The sequence below is a fragment of the Pristis pectinata genome, chromosome 10 (assembly GCF_009764475.1).
Source record: "Pristis pectinata isolate sPriPec2 chromosome 10, sPriPec2.1.pri, whole genome shotgun sequence".
In the NCBI taxonomy this organism is placed as follows: domain Eukaryota; kingdom Metazoa; phylum Chordata; class Chondrichthyes; order Rhinopristiformes; family Pristidae; genus Pristis; species Pristis pectinata.
In genome coordinates, this window is record NC_067414.1 from 88851881 (window position 1) to 88873722 (window position 21842).

The 21842-nt window shown below is 45.0% G+C and overlaps 2 protein-coding genes across 3 annotated transcripts in view; both read left to right on the forward strand.

Moving 5' to 3' along the window:
- tmem87b (transmembrane protein 87B) overlaps window positions 1–5887 on the forward strand; it is a 46029-nt gene extending 40142 nt beyond the window's left edge. For both annotated transcript variants that reach the window (XM_052025118.1, XM_052025117.1), the window contains exons 20-21: window positions 136–166; window positions 704–5887. In XM_052025118.1, the coding sequence (XP_051881078.1) occupies window positions 136–166; window positions 704–745 (73 nt within the window). In that variant the 3' untranslated portion in view covers window positions 746–5887. The remainder of the gene's footprint in view (window positions 1–135; window positions 167–703) is intronic.
- Window positions 5888–14532: 8645 nt separating this feature from the next.
- LOC127575515 (fibulin-7) overlaps window positions 14533–21842 on the forward strand; it is a 48975-nt gene continuing 41665 nt past the window's right edge. Inside the window, exons 1-2 of the mRNA XM_052025449.1 lie at window positions 14533–14559; window positions 20469–20561. Coding sequence (XP_051881409.1) covers window positions 14533–14559; window positions 20469–20561 — 120 coding nt within the window. The remainder of the gene's footprint in view (window positions 14560–20468; window positions 20562–21842) is intronic.

Genomic DNA, 21842 nt, shown 5'->3' on the forward strand with positions numbered 1-21842 from the left:
GGTGCGGAGGGAACCATCATTTGTGCAATCAGATGCCGAACCTAAAGACGTTTAGCGGATTATCAGAATGTTACTGCTTGAGCATGTTTGTAGCAGGGTTATTGGCAATGGCTGATGGAGCTTTTTATGTTACAGTGCACTTCCTATGTTACTGGATTCAGATGAAGTAAGTATGCCCTCCTCGAGGACTTGTTAAACCTGATTCACAACCCAGCCAGTTTCTGAAACATATCTGTTGTTTATTCTGTCTCCTGCTCTGTGTCATTAAGTTGCTGTATTGCTTAATTGCCATATGGTCTGTTGTTTATCTGCACAATGTGATCGATGACAAATGCTCAGCTGCAGCTACCTTGGTAATTACATCAATACCCAAGTCACTTGAACTTGCTGCTGGGGTAGATCAGGCTGCACCGTACTTAGCAGTGTTTTCTGCAAACCATTCACTGCACTGAGTTTGTATAGTGTGGGGCAAGTCTTTTATTCCCTGGACTTGCAACATGAGGGAATGTTCTGCATATAATCAAGAGCCTGGCTGAATTTCTTGGCTAAGATTGATGAGGTGAATGAGGGTTTTAGAGTTATCCAAATGTGTCTTGCTGTAGTGCACTGGGATGGTAGTGGCTATAGATTAAAAAGCAAATTGTAGGAATGACATCTGTTTGAAGTAAACACATTAATTCTTCTCTCTCTCTTTTCAAATTAGGAAATAATGACGGTCAAATATGAAATGTCAAAGATGGAGTGAAGATTGTGTGGAATGAGAGTGTATTCTACTGTCAAACTCGCTTTGCAGTGCTGTGACTAAACTTCTGCGCAGCGTATGCACAAAGGGCAGTGAAGGAAGAAGAGATGCAGATTACTGGAGCAGTCGATGGGCACCAGAAAGAGCTCTAAGAGTTTGTTAACTACATGTGCAATTCTCCCATTTTAAGTTGATTTATAAATTTGCTTTGAAATAAAGATGGAAGATCGAGCAACAGAAAATCCACGATACGGAACTGCAAACGAGCTTTGCTTCAATTTTCTATCAAAGTAGTAGGAGACTTCAACTTTCCATAGTTCCTCCTTTCTCCTGCCCTCCCCCCCATATAATAGAAAGCAGTGTGATTTGATGCAGATTCACAACTTTGTCCTAGAGGATTTGTTCCATTCAACCAGCCTATGACTAGTGTTAGGAATAACTTAAAAGGTTCCATCTACAGTTCTATGAAAGTTTTAATTTCATAGATCTACCTTGGGCATTGTCTATTCCTAAGAGTATTTGCACATGGCATACTGTATGAATCAATTCTAAATACAGTTGCCTTTTATTTTAATTGTAGAGATTATATTATGGATATAATGCATATTGCTGTAGGAACACTAGAATCTTTTATTTTTGTAAAAAAAAAGATTGTGACACAGTCGATGACCAAATCTGGACTGCAGAATGCACTTAAAAACAATTCTCTGTATTATATTGACTGTATACTCCATTTAATACAGTGATCATATCATGAAAATATTTGTATTATCCAAGTTAGTGAACCAAATCTTTCGATGTGAATTAGTGGAAGAGCCAGGCCCCTTAAATGATATCTGACAAAACTTTTTTTGTGAATTATAATTTCTAACATTGTACCTTTTTTATTTATCAATTTCTTTTTAGAACTTTAAAGTATCAGTGTATATATTTTTAAAAATTATTAGGATCGCACACTTGCTATGATGGTACTGGATGCATCAGTGTTAAAGAGCACAAAATAAACTAAGTGGTCATTTGATCTGAGGCCCTACAAATGTCTTCACTTGTTACCCTTGCTGGAATAACAGCAATAGCACTTGTCACAGTTTTGACGCCTTTTAAACATGGACATTAAAAAAATATTTTAAGGTCCATCTCCCCAAGTTATAAAGCATGGTTGGATTTTGTCCTTGAGGATGTGTTCCATTAAACCAGCCTACATCTAGTGTAGGAATAGCTTAATGTTCTATCTATAGTTCTTCGAAAGTTTTAATTTAGGCATGTTACCATTGCTCTGTTAATGTTGTTGATCAAGGTGGTGATCAAGAAGAGATATTGGAGGCTGGGTCTTGCCCTTCCCCCATTCTGTATCTTCACATCAACACGCAAAACAAAACACTGCTAAACGGAATTGTGACCTTCTGCTGTCACTCAATGGAAGGGCACTTCGGAACACTAACACTCCATGTTGTGCAGATGATGAAATTATCCCTGAGAGGTTGTACAGCTCTTGTCTCTGTTTTAATGACATTTTGATCACTACCAGTGGACATGTTACCAGTATTGGAAGTAATTCTGTTCCCACATCTTTATTGTTCAATCATGAAATATCTGCATTACAGGCAAGGACAGATTTATTACCCATCTCTGATTGGCTTGAGAAAGTATTGGTGTGCTCACTTCATAAACTCCTGCACTTCTTGTGGTGAAGGTAATCCCACAGTGTTCTTAAGCAGGAGTTCCAGGATTTTAATCCTGTGATGATGAAGGAAAGACTATTTGTCCAGGTCAGGGTGGTGCAAGACAGGGAGAGGAATGTGCTGGTGATGACTTTGCCACGTGCCAGCTGCCATTGCCCTTCGATGTTGAAAAGCTCATCAGGTTTGGCAGGTACTTTGCTGATGTCTTGCATTGTGAGGTCTTTGCGTACTGCAGCCATAGCACTTTGGTGGTGAAGAGGTGGTGGCCCAGTGCTCGATCCTGTATGACACTGAGTGCTTTAAGTTGCTGCAGCTGCACTCATCCAAGTAAAGTGTACCCCAACACACTCCTGAGGTGCCTTGCAAGTGGTGGAAAAACTTTGGGTTGTCAGGCAATGAGTCACATTGCTGACTACTCTATCCCTGATGTAATCTTGCAGCCACAATATTCATGTGGCAATGAAATTGTTTCTCCTTGATGGTGAGCACTTACCCCAAGTTCCCCACCTGCTCTTCCCCCAGGGATGTTATTGGTTGGGGACTGATTATGCTACTTGATACTATCTTGTTGGACTTCCACATTACCTGATATTTGTGTGATTATGAATACTATTCACCAATTAAGACGAAGCCTAAACATTGCCCAGGACTTGTTGCATCCTTCATTTGGTGGTGTGAATGAAACAGAGCAATGCATTTTTGTCTTAATAAACAGCCCCTTAATTCATGAAGGACAGCGATGAAGCAGCAGAATTTATTTGGGCCTTGGACATTGTTCTTGAGGAAAAAAAATCCTGCAGCAATGTCTTGGGACTGATTGGCCTCCAACAACAGCCCTCCTTTGTGCTAGGTGTGACCACTGCCAGTGGATTGTTATCCCCGATTCCCATTGATTTCAATTTTACCAAGGCTTCTTTACACATCACACGGGCAAATGCTGCCTTGATTTCAAATGTACTTACTCTGGCCTTGCCTTGAGTTCAGCCTATTATCCATGTTTGAACTAAGACAGCAATGTGGGCCTGGCAGAACCCAAACTGAGTGGTAAACAGATTATTGGTGAGTAATTGCCCTTGTTAGCAACTTCCACATGCTGCTATTGTTGGAGTGCAGAGTGGTGGGGTGTAAGTTGCCTGAATTTAATATCTGTGTTTTGTAGGTAGGATATACCTGAGCAATTTTCCAGTTTGTCAGGGAGAAGTTGATGTTGTAACTGTACTAGGATGGTATGGCTAGAAGTCTGGCTAGTTTTTGGTATACATCTTTACCACAGGGTGTCGTTGGACACAGAGTCTCTGATGTATCTCGTGTGCTTGGCTATTTCTTGATACTACTTGGCCTAAGGCTGTTTTCTGCAATGGTGGGACCTCAGGAGGAGGCCAAGATTCATCATCTATTTGGCTCAATGTGGTTTAAAAACAATTTGAACCTGCTGTTTTGCTTCACTTTACTGAGGAGAGAAATGCCCTGGAGCTGCCATCTCCCACTGTTTCAAGTATCAATCACTATTTACACTGTAGAAAGGTGACGTGATCTTGTTCTTCTGGGATTACTTAGCTCTGACACTTACATGTCGCTTCAGCTGTTTGACTTGCATCTAGTCTGATTTTTTTTTCGTTGTTTGTAGCTTCAGGTTGGTATCCCCCACACCTCCCCACTCCCTGATATTTAAACTGCTCCTGGCATGGTCCTACCCAAAATCAAAACCCTGCTGATGCTGGAGATCTTAAATAGGAAATGCTGAGAACTTTCAGCTGATCAGCCTATGCAGAGAGGGAAACAGTGAACATTTCAGATCAATGACCTATCATTGGAACACAATTGTACTCTTCTACAATTCTCATTGGATTCTCGTTGGGGTCCCTGGCTTCATGGTGATGGTTGACTGTGGAACCTTGGTTACAGGTTCTGGTGGAGGACAATCCTCTCGGCGCTCACTTTTGAGCTGCTAGATCTGCTGTGAAGATGCAGCACTGTGCTAGTGCACACCCGATCATGGGTATCCTCACTGTGAAGTTTGGGCTTTGTCTCCTGAAGCACTGTACAGTGGTCACCCATGTCAGGGCTGTCATGGACACATGCATCTGTAACGGGTGGGTTGATGGGGTCAAACAGATTTCTCTCTCGCTACCTGCCTTAAACCCTTCCTGATAACTGTATCAGTCAGTGTTTGGTGAGCAGTGACAGACATTCATGTTTACCACTCAGAGTATGTTCTGTAGGTTCTCCACCTTCACTACTTCCCCTGGTGTTTGAACATGGAAAAGCATGGATTCATCAGATGAGGGAGGATGACGGGTGCTAATCAGCAGGAGGTTTTCTCGTTCCAATACTGAGAGACTTGATGGGATCCAGAAATGGAGTGCTCCAAGGATCACAGCTTTGACTCAATGCCACTGTTCTGCCACCTCAGGCGAAACTGTCAGTGAGAGAGGACGTGCCCAGGGTGGTGAAGGAGAACCAGGAGGCACAAGAGACTGCAGATGCTGGAATCCGGAGCAACACTCAATCTACTGGAGGAACTTAGTGGGTCAGGCAACATCTGTAGGGGAAGGGGAGAAAGGATTGCCGACATTTTGGGTTGAAACCCTACCGCAGAGGTCTGATGCAGGGTTTCAACCTGAAACGTCAACAATTCCTTTCCCCTCCACGGATGCTGCTCAACCCGCTGAGTTCTTCCAGCAGCTAGTTTGTTGTTAGTGGTGATCATAAGAGTACAGCACAGAACAGGCCCTTTGGCCCACAATGTTGTGCTGACATAGCTATTCCCTCCTACCTATAGAATGCCCATATCCCTCTATTTTCCTCTCATTCATGTGTCCATCCAAGCCCCTCTTAAATGCCCCTCTTGAATGAAGGAGAAGTTTCAACTGATAACCATGCTCCAGTTCTTCCCAAGCTCATGCTGAAGCACAACTTGTCTGTAAAACAAGTAATTTTAACAGATCCTAAGCAGTTGATGAGGAGGACTTTGCATGACTAATTGGACTGAATATGACATTTTTTGCTTTCATTAATTTGATTCCAGCCATTTTTATCTTTGTAGCAATGTGATAAAGCTGAGTAGTTTGCTAGACTATTTCAAAACACCATTAGGCATTAACTATTATTGAATATCTTCGAGGGTTATATGGATGGCACTTGCACATTATTTTGAACAACTCTGTAACACTTGTTAATGTAAAATTAAATAATGCAGGTAACTAGCATCAACAACAAATATTTTCCAGAGTTTTAACTGATTGTAAATCATAAACAAGGATTTTTCTATTCAAGGAGACATGCGTTTTCAGTACCTACCCTTTTGAGAAACAATGTTAAAGATCAAAGTACACCTGCGGATTGTCTCTTTTGTTCTTGCTGCATCTGAAACCAAATTGTAGTTCCATAATGGCTGATAATCTGTACGATTATAGTTTTGATTTCTCCCTCTACGGTTAAGTATAATCATGTCTCAGTTTCAAAGATGTAAGAACAAATGTTTTATTCCATTAAATATAATTAAGGAAAGCACAATTCTGGGCTCTTTTCTAACTTGGGAAAGATAGCTGACGTGTTTGGGTTGTAAACACACAGCACAGTCTGACCTTGTGTGATAACCACCACGGGTCACTAGAAGGAAATCTCCATGGACTAAACTCAATCAGGGGCATGTGTGCACACTGGAAGCAATTTACCACAAAGATGACTGAACTGTGGGTTATTGTGTCTCTGGGAGAACTTCAGAACGAGGGGAATCTTGACCACGTTCCTACCTAGTATTGACAAGCACAATGCACCAGAGTAAAATATGACAAAGTACAGATGAAAGGTCACTGTCCAGAAATTCACCCCCACAGCACTTCAATGAGAAGCTCGGTGGGCCAAATGGCCTAATTTTGCTCCTATGTCTTACGGTCTTTTTAAAAAAAAGTCAATGGAAAAATTCCACCTAACATTCAACATCCCATCGCTTGTTATGTAGCTGACTGTACCTCTCAAAGCTTTTTTCAAACATTTTACAGGGAGTTACAAAACATTTCAAATGCCTTAGGGTTTAACTTTAAACACCAAGTGTATATTTCAGTGACATACAGTATCTATCCATTGAAAAGTTTTTACTTTTCACAGACTTGCTCAAAAGCATAGCTTTGGCCTAAGGAACTGCTCCATAAATGGAGTTAACAGTTTCAACATTAGCTGTAGGTGTAATATTCCAGAGTAGATTGATTGGATTGAAGCGAGTCAAATAATTTAATGCTTTCCTTTGTCCCTTTTACTAACTAAATCTATATGGCCATTTTTCAAAATTATAGCAAGAAATACCAGAGGGAAGATTTTGGAAACTTTAAGTAAAGTTTATAATGAATGTAGTTTTTAAAATGTGCAATGAATGTAATCTTACGAGTCTGTCTTTCTGTGTTTCCTTCTGTGTGTGGTGTTGGAAATGATCATTGGCTGCCTCGTTTGTGCCACAAATCTTTCCTGCTGCTTCTCACCTCACTGAATGTTGTTTGGGTCTTGCAGCTGCGGCCATGGATTGAGTCATTTGCTGAGGAGCTGTGAATGGAGTTGACTGTTGTGCAATCAGCTGTGATCATCCCCATGATTTTGATCTTACTATGAAAGGAAGGTCATTGATGAAGCAGTTGAAATGGTAGGGCTTGGGATGATTAGCAGCAACACAGTAGTGCAGGTCGTAGAGATGCTGCCTAACAGCCCCAGTGGCCACAGTTCAATCTTGACTTCCAGTGCTGTCGGTGTGGAACTTGTGCATTCTCCTTCTGACCATGTGGGTTTCTTCCAGGTGCTCTGAAACATTTGCTCAGTTGAAAACAATTCATGATTTTGAACATCTCTACCGAATTATCTCTTAACCTCCGCTTGAAGGATAACCAGTCCACAATGTTCAACTTTTCTCACCCCTGGGTACCGTTCCACTAAATCTTTACTGAATTCTCCAAGAGCTTGACTTTCTTACTAAAATGAATTTCCTAGAATTGGTATTGATTTATTATTGTCATATGTACTGAGATGCAGTGAAAAGCTTTGTGTGCCACCCAGACAGATCATTTCATACATAAGCATATCAAAATGGTAAATGGAAAACAATGCAGAAAAATATAGTGTTGCAGCTACAGAGAAAGTGCACTGCAGGTAAACAAGTGTAAGGCTGCGACAAGGTAGATTGGGAGATCAAGAATTCATCTTTGGCTTATGAGCGGTCCATTCAAGAGCCTGATAACAGCGAGATAGAAGCTGTCCTTGAGCCTGGTGGTACCAGTTTTCAAGCTTTTGTACCTTCTGCCCGATGGAAGGGGGGAGAAGAGAGAATGAACGGGGTGGGAGGGGTCCTTGATTATGTTGGCCGCTTTCCTGAGGCAGCAGGAAGTGTAAATGCAGTCACTGGAGGGGAGGCTGGTTTGCATGATGGACTGGGCTGTGTTCACAACACAATTTCCTGCAGTCTTGGGCAAAGCAGTTACCATACCAAGCAGTGCATCTATAAAAAAATTGGTGAGAATCATGGGGGGCTTGCTGAATATCCTTAGCCTTCTTACAAATTAGAGGCATTGATTTGCTTTCTTGGCCGTAAAGTCAATGTCCAAATTGTTGGTGATGTTTACACCATGTGTTAATTAAACACAGTGCTCTAGATAAGACCTAACCAGTGCTTTTGTTTATGAAGATTTAGGATAACAATGATTTTGGGCTCCATTCCACTTTGTAAAAAAATTAGGTTGCTTGATGATAGTTTATCTAATCATGTCAATTATTTCTTTCATTCTCATTGGTTATGCTAATTGAAATAATTAAAACATGAGCACACGCATGTTGGCGTTAGCACACAGACAGTTGCTTTGTTTACTTCTATGATCACTAAACACGACGTGTTCTTAGGCAGAAGGGAATGAACCAAAAATCGAAGGGAAAATAAACATAAGGTCTCTTTTGGGCAAAATTTAGAAAGACTGGACATGGATGCTGCAGGAACACGATTGAGGTGCTGTTGAATTGATGGGACCAGATCAGTTCAGTTGCCTGGAACGTCAAAACAGGATCAGAGAGGTGATGCCTTCTGCTCAGGGCAGAGCTCATTAATTGCCAAGGACACCATGTGTAGTTAGCTTAGAAATAGTCCCTTGTGTAGCACCTGATGTTAGGATCAGCACCCCATGGGTAAGGCTGTCCGCGGAACTAACAGTGTGTGTGCAGGTGATAAGGGAAGTGATGAGGTCCCAGGATTGGAGCAAGTGTTTATGTGTCCCTTTGGAATTAGGCATCCGAGAAGGTGGATGTAATTAATGATTGGTCAGAGAAGAACTCTCTGGAGACAGAGACTGTGAAAGTCGACCCGCGCTGTAATAAAGCAGAAAACAGCAGAACCAAGGAGCATACAATTAATGCTTTACTATTTAACGCTAGTGGGAGGGATACAGGGAAAGAGTAAACAGTGCAACCTGAGCTCTGTACTGATCCCCACTCAAAGATTTACATGTTTGTGTCCCTCATTTTATACTTAATTTAAAGATGCCTACGTGCGGAGTTGCATGTACTTGGGCAGTTGCTTACAGCAAACTTTAGTACAACAAGATATGCCTTGAGCACTTCTTTGTTTCACCCAAGCACCTGCACATCTTGCAGTCATAACTATCGTCACGCCATGGTTGAAGCAATAACAGCTGCACACCATTAACCCTTACATTTCCAGTTACCTTTTACAAGACAGGGAGGGAGGGAAGGAAGGGGAGAGATAGAAGGAGAGAAAACAGCACAGAACAGGGCCCTTCAGCCCAGCAAGTCCGTGCTGACCATAAGCCGCCCATTTACACCCACCCTACGTCAATCCCACTATTTATTCTCCCCATATTCTCATCAACTCCCCGAGATTCTACCTCTCACCTTCACACTGGGGGCAATCCACCGCGGCGAATTAACCCACCAACCCACACGTCTTTGGGATGTGGGAGGAAACCTCAGCACACGGAGGAAGCCCTCACGGTCACGCGGAAAATGCACAAGCTCCACACGGACGGTACCAGAGGTCAGGATTGAACCCGGGTCTCTGGCGCTGTGAAGCAATGGCCCTACTAGATGCACCACTGTGCCCACCCTGGAGTAAACCAGTCATTTCATCCTTGAAATGGAAACATAAGATAAGATAAGATATCTTTATTACTCACATGTACATCAAAACACACAGTGAAATGCATCTTTTTTTGTGTGTAGGGTGTTCTGGGGGCAGCCCACAAGTGTCGCCATGCTTCCGGTGCCAACATAGCATGTCCACAACTTCCTAACCTGTATGTCTTTGGAATGTGGGAGGAAACCGGAGCACCTGGAGGAAACCCACGCAGACACGGGGAGAACGTACAAACTCATTGGGCTCTATATGCCTTTTTCAACAGCATATTTGTTCATATATTCCCACAGCTCTCTCTGTTCTTGCATTCTTACAGAAACTTACCAGAATAATGCAAGAAATGCAAGGGTGTGCATGTCGGGAAAGGATGAATACATTGGGGTTCTTTTCTCTTGAGAAATGAAGGTGATGGGGGTTGGTTGGGGTGGGTAACCAGAAGTGCCTAGGAAGGGTTTTGTTGGAGGAGATACAGAGAAGATGCTTTCCACTTGTTGGGAAGAGCATAACTTGGGGTCATCACTAAAAGACGTTCACCAAGCAATATGCCGGAGGATCCAGATGACAACTACCTTACCCAAACGCTGGTGAAAATGTGGAACATGCTGCCGCTTAGAGTGGTCTAGATGAATGGCACAGAAGTATTTAAGGGGCAGCTGGACAAGGAACGGGGGTGAAGGGAGTGGACAGTTACCCTGGCAGATTCTGAGGAAAGACAGGGGGAGGAACTTCAAATGGAACATAGATGCCGGCGTGGATAGCTTGGGCTGGAATGCCTGTTTCAATGCTGTATATTCCATGTAATCACTTTTAAAATTGTACCATGCAGTCTACTCTCCTTAAATGGAGCACCCCTGCGATTGAACCTCTTGCAATGACTAATCCTGGACCTAAACTTGTGATCAAGCAAGTCTCATGAAGCTACAGCTTATCTACTTTAGTCCTCTCGTCCAGCCTCACATTCAGTGTTTCAGCTCCAAGGCTGGAGACATCTCTGAGCTAAAGAATGTCAATTCAACAAATTCTTCAGTGTAATCACAAGGCAGTCTATCTACCTTCCTCCCCAACACCACTGAAAATCTTTGAAATATGTTGCTGGTTTCATGCCAGGCCCCTCAAACCTATCCTTCCATTCAATATAAACATAGCTGATCTACCCTGGCTTCAATTCCTCTGCTCTGCCAGTTCCCCATAACCCTTAATTCCTCGGTCTTTCAGATACTTATCTATCTCCACCTTAAATCTATCTAATGATCTGGCCTTCACCACCCACGGGGGCAGAGAACCAGAGATTCACTGAGAGAAGACATTTCTATGCCCCTCAGTTTTAAATGACCAGCCCCTTATCTTGTAGCTATGATCTTTTCTTCATGACTCTCCCACGTGAAAACATCTCATTTACCCTGTCAAACAAGGCAAATGGATTGGAGGGTTTGAGTTATCAGGAGAGCTGGAGTGGAGGGCTTGAGAGATTAGATAGGCTGGTTCTTTTTTCTCTGGAGTGAAGGAGGCTGAGAGGTGACATGATAGAGATATATAAAATTATGAGAGGCATGGAGAGGGTCGATAGAGTCTGTTTCCACTAACAACATTTAATAGGCGTCTTGACGGTTACTTGAATGAGTGAGGCATGGAGGGATATTGGATTGATGCAGGCAAGTGGGATTAGTATAGATAGGCATGATGGCTGGCATAGAAGTGGTGGGCCGAAGGGCCTGTTTCTCTGCTGTACAACTGTAAACCATCTTAGGATTTTGGAGACACAAGATGCTGCAAATGCTGGAATCTGGAGCAACCCAAAGAGTGCTGGAGGAACTCAGCAGGTCGGGCGGCATCTGTGGAGGGAAATGGACAGTCAACGTTTCAGGTTGAGACCCTTCATCTGGACTAGAAAGAAAGAGGGAAGATAGCCAGTATAAAAAGGTGGAGGGAAGGGGTGGAGAAAGAGGTGGCAGGTGATAGGTGGATCCAGGTAGGGGGGGGGGGGAGAGTGGGAATGATGTCAGAAGCTGGGAGGTGATAGGTGGAAGTGACAGGTAGGGGGGGGGGGGGATTAGCCCTTTATCACTTCCTGCTTAAGACAGGGATTTGTTGCCACTTCTTCTATCCTGGACCACCAGAGGGCAGTCATAAGCTATGTTTCTGGAGTCGATCATCCAGTGTGGAGACCTTCCAGAAGAGAGCCAGTAGAGGGCACTGCTGTCCCATCACCTATGGTCAACCTAAGGCCTGGCCATCAAACTGACCTCCTTGTCCCTGATTAGTCCTGGGTTATCCATCTTCTCTCAAATGAAGGGTGAATTCCTGGGTTGCCATTCCACTCACTGTGAGACATAATGAGCCATAAATGGATAACCTAACTTGGACTTCATGTGGCTTCTGGAACATACAGATAAGCCAATCCCCCTCACATCCCTGTTCCTTGACCTACCTTCGCCTTCTCGATAATCAATTTTGCGAAATATCTTGAGTGTATCTTTTAGCAAACAAAATTGTGGTAGTGACACTTCCGACAATAATGGTATATTCCTAGAATTATCTTTGAGTAAGGCATTGAAACTGATGTCTACTCTATGTTTTGGGTGAACTTTGAAAGCCCCTGTACTGGAACAGCAAGGAGATCCTCCAGTTTCTCTCTCAGCCAACACCAGTACAAACTGTTTAACGGAGAATGAAACAGTTTTCTCCAGAAGACGTTTGCATAAAGTCAATGGACTGAACAGCCTTTTCCTTTGCCATGTTTATGGGGTAAAAATTCATCCTCAGTTGTTTGTGCTAAATGCATTTTGTAGTAGTGGCTTTGATTTCAAAGAATCAGGTTTGTGGAGAGCATTATTACAGTGCAGCTGTTGTACACTGCATTCTTAGCATTGCTAAGCAAAGATTAGGGTATCACCAATGTCACCCATAGCTTGTCCTAGTTCAACCACGTAGACACCACGGTCAAGAAAGTTCACCAGCACCTCTACTTCCTCAGAAGGCTAAGGAAATTTGGCATGACCCTGCTGACCCTTGCCAATTTTTACAGATGCCCCACAGAAAGCATCCTATCCGGATGCATCACAACTTGGTGTGTCAACTGCTCTGCCCAGGACCACAAGAAACTGCAGAGAGCTGTGGACACAGACCAGTCCATCACAAAAACAAGCCTCCTCTCCATGCTGCCTCAGGAGAGCAGACAACATAATCAAAGATCCCACCCACCCTGGACATTCTCCCTTCTCCCCCCTCCCATCAGGCAGAAGATACAAAAGCTTGAAAGCACGTACCACCAGGCTCAAGGACAGTTTCTATCCCACTGTTATAAGCCTATTGAATGGACCTCTGGTACATTAAAGATGAACTCTTGATCTCACATTCTACTTTGCTGTGGCCCTTGCATCTTGCTCTGTAACTGTAACACTATATTCTGCATTGTTGTTGTTTTCCCCTTATACTACCTCGACGTACTGATGTTTTGAAACAATCCATATGGATGGTGTGCAAAACAAAGTTTTTCACTGTACCTCAGTACATGTGACAGTAATAAACCAATTTCCAATAGCCAATTATCTTCTACTTGTACAATTTACTTAAGAAACAGATTCTGCCCACTAGAGTTTTTTTGGAGCTATTTTCATTGGTCACCGCGTTTGTGCTTTAACGTATTCCTGAGAGATGTGACTACATGCTAAGTAACTAAAAATGTTTGTCTCCCCGGAAATAAAAACAAGGCCTCACCTCTGGAGGAAACCCACGCAGACACGGGGAGAACGTACAAACTTCTTACAGACAGTGGCGGGAATTGAACCCGGGTCGCCGGCGCTGTAAAACGTTACACTAACCTCTACACTACTGTGCCTGCATTCTGTTTCTTTTTGTACATAATATTTTGATTATAATCCACAAAAGATGTGAAAAGTGGTGTTGGGTGGTACATAGGATCCTCAGTGGGAACTGTCAGACTGAGCCTCCACAGTGCCACAGTTGGCAGGAGGGGTTTACTGCAACATGACTGATTTACAGATGTGACCAAGTGAATAGGAATGTTGGTATAAAAGCATTCAAAAATATCACAACAAGAAATAAGAAAATAAGACTTTGCAATCTGGAATGAGCTTGATACTTGACCCAAAATGTCGACAATTCCTTCCCCCCAACCCCCACCCACACCCCTGCACACAGATACTGCTCAACCCACTGAGTACCTCCAGCAGTTTGTTTTATGGTCCAGCTTCCAGCGTCTGCAGTTTCTTGTGTTTCCTCGCCCACAGATGTTAGCTTTTCACAAACACCATAGACAGGTGCTAATTCAAGTGTGTGTTTTGGGACTAAAACAACTATTAGTACTCATGAATGTTACTAAACTATAAGATGTTATTAAACTAGAAAGAGTACAGAAAAGATTTACCAGGATGTTGCCTGGTACTGAGGGCCTGGGCGACAAGGAGAGGTTCTGTAGACTAGGATTTGATTGCCTGGAATGTCGAAGATTGAGGGGTGATCTGATAGAGGTGTATAAGATCATAAGGGGCATAGACAGGGTGAAAGCACACAGTCTTTTTCCAGAGGGAGGGGGTGCTAAAAACAAGAGGGCATAGGTTTAAGATCAGAGGCAAGAGATTTGAAAGGGACACCAGGGGCAGCTTCTTCACGCAAAGGGTGGTCCATATTTGGAATGAGCTACCAGAAGTAGTGGTTGAGGCGGGTACATTAGCAGTGCTTGAAAGCCATCTGCATAAGTACTTGGATAGGAGAGGTTTAGAGGGCTATGGGCCAAATGTGGGCAGATGGGACGAGCTCACTGGGCAACACAGTTGGCATGGACAAGTTGGGCCGAAGGGCCTGTTTCCATGCCGTATGACTCTATGGATCTATGAAATAGAAAACAGAAAATACTGGAAACACTCAGCAGGTCAGGCAGTATCTGTGGGAAGAGAAACAGAGTTCATGGTTCAGGTCCAATACTTGTAGCACCTTTAACCTACCAAAACATCACCAGGACCATAATGAACCAGATCTGGACACCGGAGCAGGTAAGGAGATAACAGGACAAGTGACCAGAGTGTAACCTGCTTTCTGTAAACTTGCGGTCACCCAAACATCTGCTCCCCATCTCCTCACTTGAACCCAATCCCCCTCACTCACTACCATTGGCTCTCAGTTAAGCAGCCCCTCCCTCGGTTTTCAAATTCTCATCCCTATATTTAAACCCAACCGCGGTCTCGCCTCTTCCTTTGCAATGTCCTCAGACCCACTAACCCAATGAGATAGCCATGGTCCTTCAATTTGATCGCTATTGAACGGTGCCCCAGTACGATGAGGTGGACTCTTGACCTCACAATCTACCTCGTCATGGCCTTGCACCTTGTTGTCCGCCTGCACTGCACTTTCTCTGTAACCGTAACACTTTGTTCTACATTCTGTTGTTGTTTTCCCTTGTGCTACCCCAATGCACTGTTGTAATGAAGTGATCTGTATGGATGGCTTGCAAAGCAAAGTTTTTCACTGTTCCTCAATCCATATGACAATAATAAACCAATTTACCAATTTAATCAGCCCATCACTGCTGGTATTTTCAAATGCTCTCCACCTCTCTACCCTCCCTCTTTCTTTCAAGTCGCTCCTTCAAACCTGCCCTTTTGAATAAGCTTCAGACTATCTGCTCCAATAACTCCTAATGTGAGCAAGGGCGAGCTTCTGGAGGGTCAGGCTCCATCTGTGTGGAGAAATGTCCATTTCCCTCCACAGATGCTGCCTGACCATCCAGTTGCTCCAGATTCCACCATTTGCCCTGTCTTGTGTCTCCAACTTCTAACGTGTTCCGGGGTGGAGTTGAATGTCCTGAGATGAATTCTTGATCCCACAATCTACCTGGTTGTGGCTTTTGCACTTTACTTGACTACCTGCACTGCACTTTCTCTGTAGCTGCTGCACTACATTCTGCATTCTGCTGTGGTTTTACTACCTCGACGTACTTATGATCTGTATAGAGGCACGCAAAACAACAGTATTTTCACTGTGTCTCGGTACAGATACAGGTTTTCGCTGTATCTCGGTACGTTTTACAATAATAAACCAACACCAATTCCGTGTTTAGTTTGCCGAAATTTCTTTGAAGCGCCTTGAGATATTTGTTGCATGTTAAATGTATTATGTAAATTGCAGCTGTTGTTGTCGAGGGGGTGTGAGCTTGGGGAGAGGTGGAGAAGTTTAGAGATGGAATTTCAGGAACTCAGCAGCTGAATCCGCCAGCGGTGGAGAGATTACATTTAGGAATGAACCACCGGTGCTGCGGCGCCGCTGGTCAGTTCGCCAGGCAAAACTGTTCGAGGCAAAGTTTAGGGGAAATATGACCTCACGTGTCTCATATGTCCCGTTGGACACATGCACGACGTACCTTAACCATGTCTAAACCACCAGAGGTTGTAAACGGACTAAACTGCCCACACCCCGCCCCCTTCCCAACCCCACGCCGAGTGGCATGGGCCAGGAGTTCATCGACAAACATGTTATGCTCTCGACCTAAAGCATCTTAAAGGAAAACTTCGGTGCGTGGAATCTAGCTGTGTACAGCAACAGCAGTGTATTTCAATGTTCATCAAAACCTTTGCATGTGATAAAACGTTACTTAATTCCTGCACGATGTCTACATCATTTCTACATGAATTCTCTCATAAATCCATTCTTTCTAATATTTATAGACATTGGTATTTAAAACATCATCGAGGAAAAAAATGGCATTTGAACAGGTTAACAATTTCCAAAATAAAAGATTTTAATCCCCGTTGACGCTGGAAGGACGCCCATCACTGACCGCTTTGTAAATTTTAACACTTTCGTTTCTTTAGTCCGAGATCATTTTAAACCATTTCACCAATTTGGTCCGTTGGAAGTCCCCCGTTACGTTCTACTTCGATCCACGCGTAAATATAACTATTTGTTCATCAGTAGTTTATTTCAGAGTGATGTTTTATTGTGTTTAAGTGCTATCCCTGACTTCATAATCACGGCATGTTTTTTTTAAAGGGCGGTGTTTTGTTTAAGGGGAATAATAACATAATCGTTGAAGCAAAGCTTTTGTTTTAAATTCCATCTCCTTTACGTGGGCGGGACACTTGTCATCCCGTCGGGGGACCTGAGACATCCTTCGCCCTGAAGTTAACCCGCTCCCGCAGCACCAGGCATGTGAATCGGTCGAGATTGGGAAAGCAACTCCCTTGAAGCGTTCCGCCGGGCATCAGGTTGCCGCTTCCAGACCCGACCGGCTCGGTGATGTGTTCGATGTGAATGCACCTGCCATTGAGAGTCAGGAGATTCCTCCTCCCCGCCGTGCCTGGGATTAAGAGAAAGCTCCCACGCAGACACACACACACTCACTCACACACACACACACACACACAGAGTCAAGGAGCGGAGGAGATATGGTTCCTGGAGTTCGGTGCAGTCTTTTTCTGTACCTACTGCTCTCCTACTTCGATCCGTCACAGGCTGCGCAGGCAAGTCCGACCCGTTAGCATTGTTGTTGGGACGTTTAGTTTACCCGCGAGAAGCAGGAGCAAACTCAGCAAGTAATGTGCCCCAGAGAGTCAAGGTTGGAAGAGTTTCTTGTTTTACTGATGCTTCTGCCAGTAAGGACTTGTTCGGCGGTGTGCAATGCACGTGTTCGTGCGTTTGAACTCATCTTCCAAGACTTACAACAAATAATGCATTGGAATTTGTTGGTTTAATATGCACCTTAGAAGGCATACTAGGAGGTCGGGTTCAGTGGTATGGACGCTGTTGGTTTTATTAACGATTCAATCCTCCCATCGCCAGAATTATATTCGGAATATTGACCAGTCCTCAGAAGCTGCAGATCCCAGTGTGAGATGGTTTTCAATGTTTGGGAAGCTTGTAGAGTACACGAGTATAAAATTGTCCTCGATTACAATATAGTGTTGGATTACAGCAGAATATACGGGTAATTTAAATCCACGGGCAATGGGATGAACCCGGTGGTAACGGAGTATCCAGCTCACTAACAGTGCCCGGTTACGGCGTACAAACCACTGTTCAACCAGCTTCTCGATCCGCGTTCCACCGATGTCTGATTCTTTATTCTACTGGAGGGAGGTTCTCCATTTCCTGTGTACTGGTTCTCGGTTTAGTGATCTCTATTCCCCTTGTTCCTCTACTTCATGAAGTTCTGGTCTCTGTTCCAGGCGTGTTGGTCCTCAGTGGTCCGTTGTCCTTTGCCGTGCGTTCTGTTCCTCTGCCCCAGTGCTGGTCTTTCTATTCCTCTGGATTTTGGTCTCCTGTTCCCCTCATTTCTGGTCCCCTGCTCCCTTGAGCACTGGTCGTTACGCCAGGTGTACTAGGCCACCGCTTCATAATGTCCCAATCCTCTAACCCGCTGGATTCTGGTTCTCTCTTCTTCAAAAGTTCTGGTTCATTAAGCCCAGGTTCCTAGTCCACTGGGCTGGGGCCCATTCTTCCACTGACCTCTGGTCCGTTTTATGGAGCACTGGTCCTCTTTCCACTGGGCTGTGGTGAGTAGACTATTCCATCGGGCTGGACTCTGGTCCTTTATTTCACTGAGCTCTCTGGTCTTTTCTCCTGTACCACTGGCCCTCTGTCCCGTGTGTTCCCACCCCCTGTACCACTGGCCCTCTGTCCTGTGTGTTCCTGTCCCCTGTACCACTGGCCCTCTGTCCTGTGTGTTCCCACCCCCTGTACCACTGGCCCTCTGTCCCGTGTGTTCCCATCCCCTGTACCACTGGCTCTCTGTCCCATGAGTTCCCGTCTCCTGTACCACTGGCCCTCTGTCCCGTGTGTTCCCATCCCCTGTACCACTGGTGCTTTGTCCCGTGTGTTCCTGTCCCATGTACCACTGGCACTCTGTCCTCTGTACCACTGGCGCTCTGTCCCGTGTGCTCTGGTCTTCATTACCACCACGATATTGTTCTCTATTCCAGTGACAAGTGGTCCATCCGGATCTGATTTATTCCACTCACTGGCCCTCTTGTTCACTGTAGGTCCATTCCATGGGCCTGCTCCTCATTCCACTCAACACACTGTTCCGCTGGGTTTTTTCTGACTGCATTCTCATCCTGTAATTATCCATGTTTATCCACCGAAATCTTCTGCAAACCCACTGACTCCCACAGCTATCTTGACCGCAGCTCCTCCCACGCCACTCTCTCAGTTCCTCTGTCTCCACTGCATCTGCTCTCCAGATGAAACTCTCCACTGCGGGACGTCCGAGAAGTCTTCCTTCTTCAGAAAACTCAGTTCCCCCCCTCCCAACCCCACCGTTATTGATGGAGCCCTCACCCACATCTCCTCTATTTCCCTCACATCTGCCCTCACCCCATCTCTTCCCCACCCCCAACAGAACAGGGATAGAGTCCCCCCAGTCCTCACCTACCACCCCACCAGCCTACACATCCAACATATCATTCTCCACAGCTTCTGCCATCTACAATGGGATCCCGCCAGCAGCCACGTCTTCCCCTCCCTTCCATCTCTGCTCTCCGTGGGGATCGCTGTCTCCGTGACACCCTCGTCTGCTAATCCCTCCCCACCCATGACCTCCCTCCCTCCCTCCCCAGGCACTCGCCCCTGTAGCCGCTCGAAGTGTTGCACCTGCCCCTACACCTCCTCCCCCACCACCATCCAGGGTCCTAAACAGTCCTTCCAGGTGAGGCAGCGCTTCACCTGTGAATCCATCGGGGTCATTTATTGCATCCGGTGCTCCCAGAGAGGCCTCCTCTACATCGGTGAGACCCGACGCAGACTGGGAGATCGCTTCATCGAGCACCTTTGCTCCGTCTGCCGCACCGGCCGGGACCTCCCGGTGGCCGGCCATTTTAATTCTCCTCCCCATTCCCACACTGACATGTCTGTCCACGGCCTCCCCCACTGCCAAGACAAGGAACAGCGCCCCGTGTTCCACCTGGGTAATCCCCAACCCGGCAGCATAAGTATTAAATTCTCAAACTCCTGGTAACTGCTCCCTTTCTGTTCCTGTCCTCCTCCTGGTCCACCTGCTCCCCCCCCCATCACCCTATCCCTCCCCCCCCATCCTCTCCACCTGCCCATCACCCACACACACTCCTCCCACTGGTTCCCCTCCCCACCCCCCTCCCTCCCTCCTTTTATTCCGGGCTCCACCTTCTCCTATCAGATTCCATCTTCTTCAGCCCTTTGGCACTTCCCAGCTCCCAGCTTCTGACATCATTCCGACTCTCCCCCTCCCCCCCATCTATCGCCTATCATCCACCACCCCCCCCCCCCATCACCCAGATCCACCCATCACCTGCCAGCTCTTGCTCCAACCCTTCCCTCCACCTTTTTACACTGGCTACCTCCCCTCTTAGCTTTCAGTTCCAATGAAGGGTCTCGACCAGAAACGTCGACTGTCCACTTCCCTCTATAGATGCTGCCTGACCTGTTGAGTTCCTCCAGTGCTTTGTGTGTTGGTTATCCTGCTGTAATCAACTGGGTCTTATGCCACTAGGTGCTGATCCTTTATTCCATGTGTTCTGATCGTCTGACCCAATCATTTTGGTCCTCTCTTCCTCTGAGCTCCAGTTTCATATTGCAGTGGGCTCGTGTCTGATTTCCACTGGATTCTCTTTGCATCAGATTCAGGTTCTCTATTCCACTGGATTCTGGTCCTTTGCGCCACTGGATTCTGGTCCTATGCTCCACTGGATTGGGGTTGCCAGTTCCACTGGATTCTGGTTCTCGGTTTTTGTTCTGATGCGCCGGTTTAATGGATAGTTGTGCATTTATTGCTAAAATACCATCTCAACCACTGGTCAACCAAGAAGCTGCAGATTCTAGAGCTGTGAAATCAAGCAGAAAAAGTTATAAAGACTCTTCAGGCCTTGCAGCAACAGTGGAGAGAGAAACTGATGACCTGAAGTTGACCTGAGACATTCTGTTTCTCCCTCCACAGGTGCTGCCTGACCTGCTGCGTAGATCTAGAATTCTTGGCATCATGCTTATGCCAAGAAAGCCTGTTGTATTTGAGTGTCTTAATGACAAGAAGGTACTTGCTAGGTTAATTCTTTCAGCCTAACACTTTGCCACCAGTACAATTCCCTCAAGCACTACATCATGCCTCACACTGTCTCCGTCTCCAACTATGTCTGTATCCTCAGCCTCTTTAGTGGTAATGGAACCAACTGTCACATATCCTTAAACCCTTCTGTCATAGAGAGGTACAGCACAGAAACAGGCCCTTCAGCCCACCACGTCCATGCCGACCTTTTTGCCCATCTACATTAAGTCTGTATCTTTCTATGCCCTGCTGATTTAAATGACTTTCTAAATGCCTCTTAAATGTTGTAATGGTATCTGATTCCATAACCTCCTCTAGCAGTGCATTCCAGATATTAAACAAAAACACAAAAAAACAAATTACCCCTTGGATCCCCCTTAAAACCTCCAGATTATGATGTTCAGAGTGCTAGAGTCACACAGCACAGAAACAGGCCCTTCCGCCCACTGAGTCCAGTCATTAAGTGCCCAGCTGTACGGATCTCATTTTCCTGCATTCAATCTATAGCCTTCCAAGCACTGATGCTTCAAATGCTTATCTAAATACTTCTTAAATATTGTGAATCCACCACCTTATCACGCGGTCCATTCCAGATTCTAACCATCTTCTGAGTGAAAAAGATTCTTCCTTGATCCCCCTCTAAATCACACTCAACATTTCAGGAACAGCTTCTTCCCCTCTGCCATCAGATTTCTGAACAGTCTGTGAACACTGCCTCGTTATTCCTTTTTTTTTGCACTATTTACTTGCTTTAGTAATTTATACTAATTTTATGTCATTGCACTGTACTGCTGCCGCAGAACAACAAAGTTCACATCATGTCAGTCAGTGATAAAAATTCTGATTCTGAAATCTCCTACTCCTTATCCTAACCCTATGCCTTCTAGTTATAAGCACCTCTGCTATTGGGAAAAGTTTCTCACTATTTACCTTATTTGTGCTTATCTTAATTTTTCATACCTCAACCAGGTCTCCCTTCTACCTCCTCCGCTCTAAGGAAAACCTCTGCAGTCTCTCATCAGAGCTGAAACACTCCATCCCAGGCAGCGTCCTGGTGAACCCCTCCTGCACCCTTCTCCAGTGTAGACACAATCTTCCCATAACATGGTGACCAATGCTGCACATATTACTCCAGATGGGACCTAACCACTGTGTTATAAAGTTGTACCATAAATCCCCTGCTCCTACATTCTATGCACCAAGTACATTAGCTACCTCTGCTACTGTCTTCAGGGATCCTTGGACATGTAAACTAAGCTCCCTCTGTTC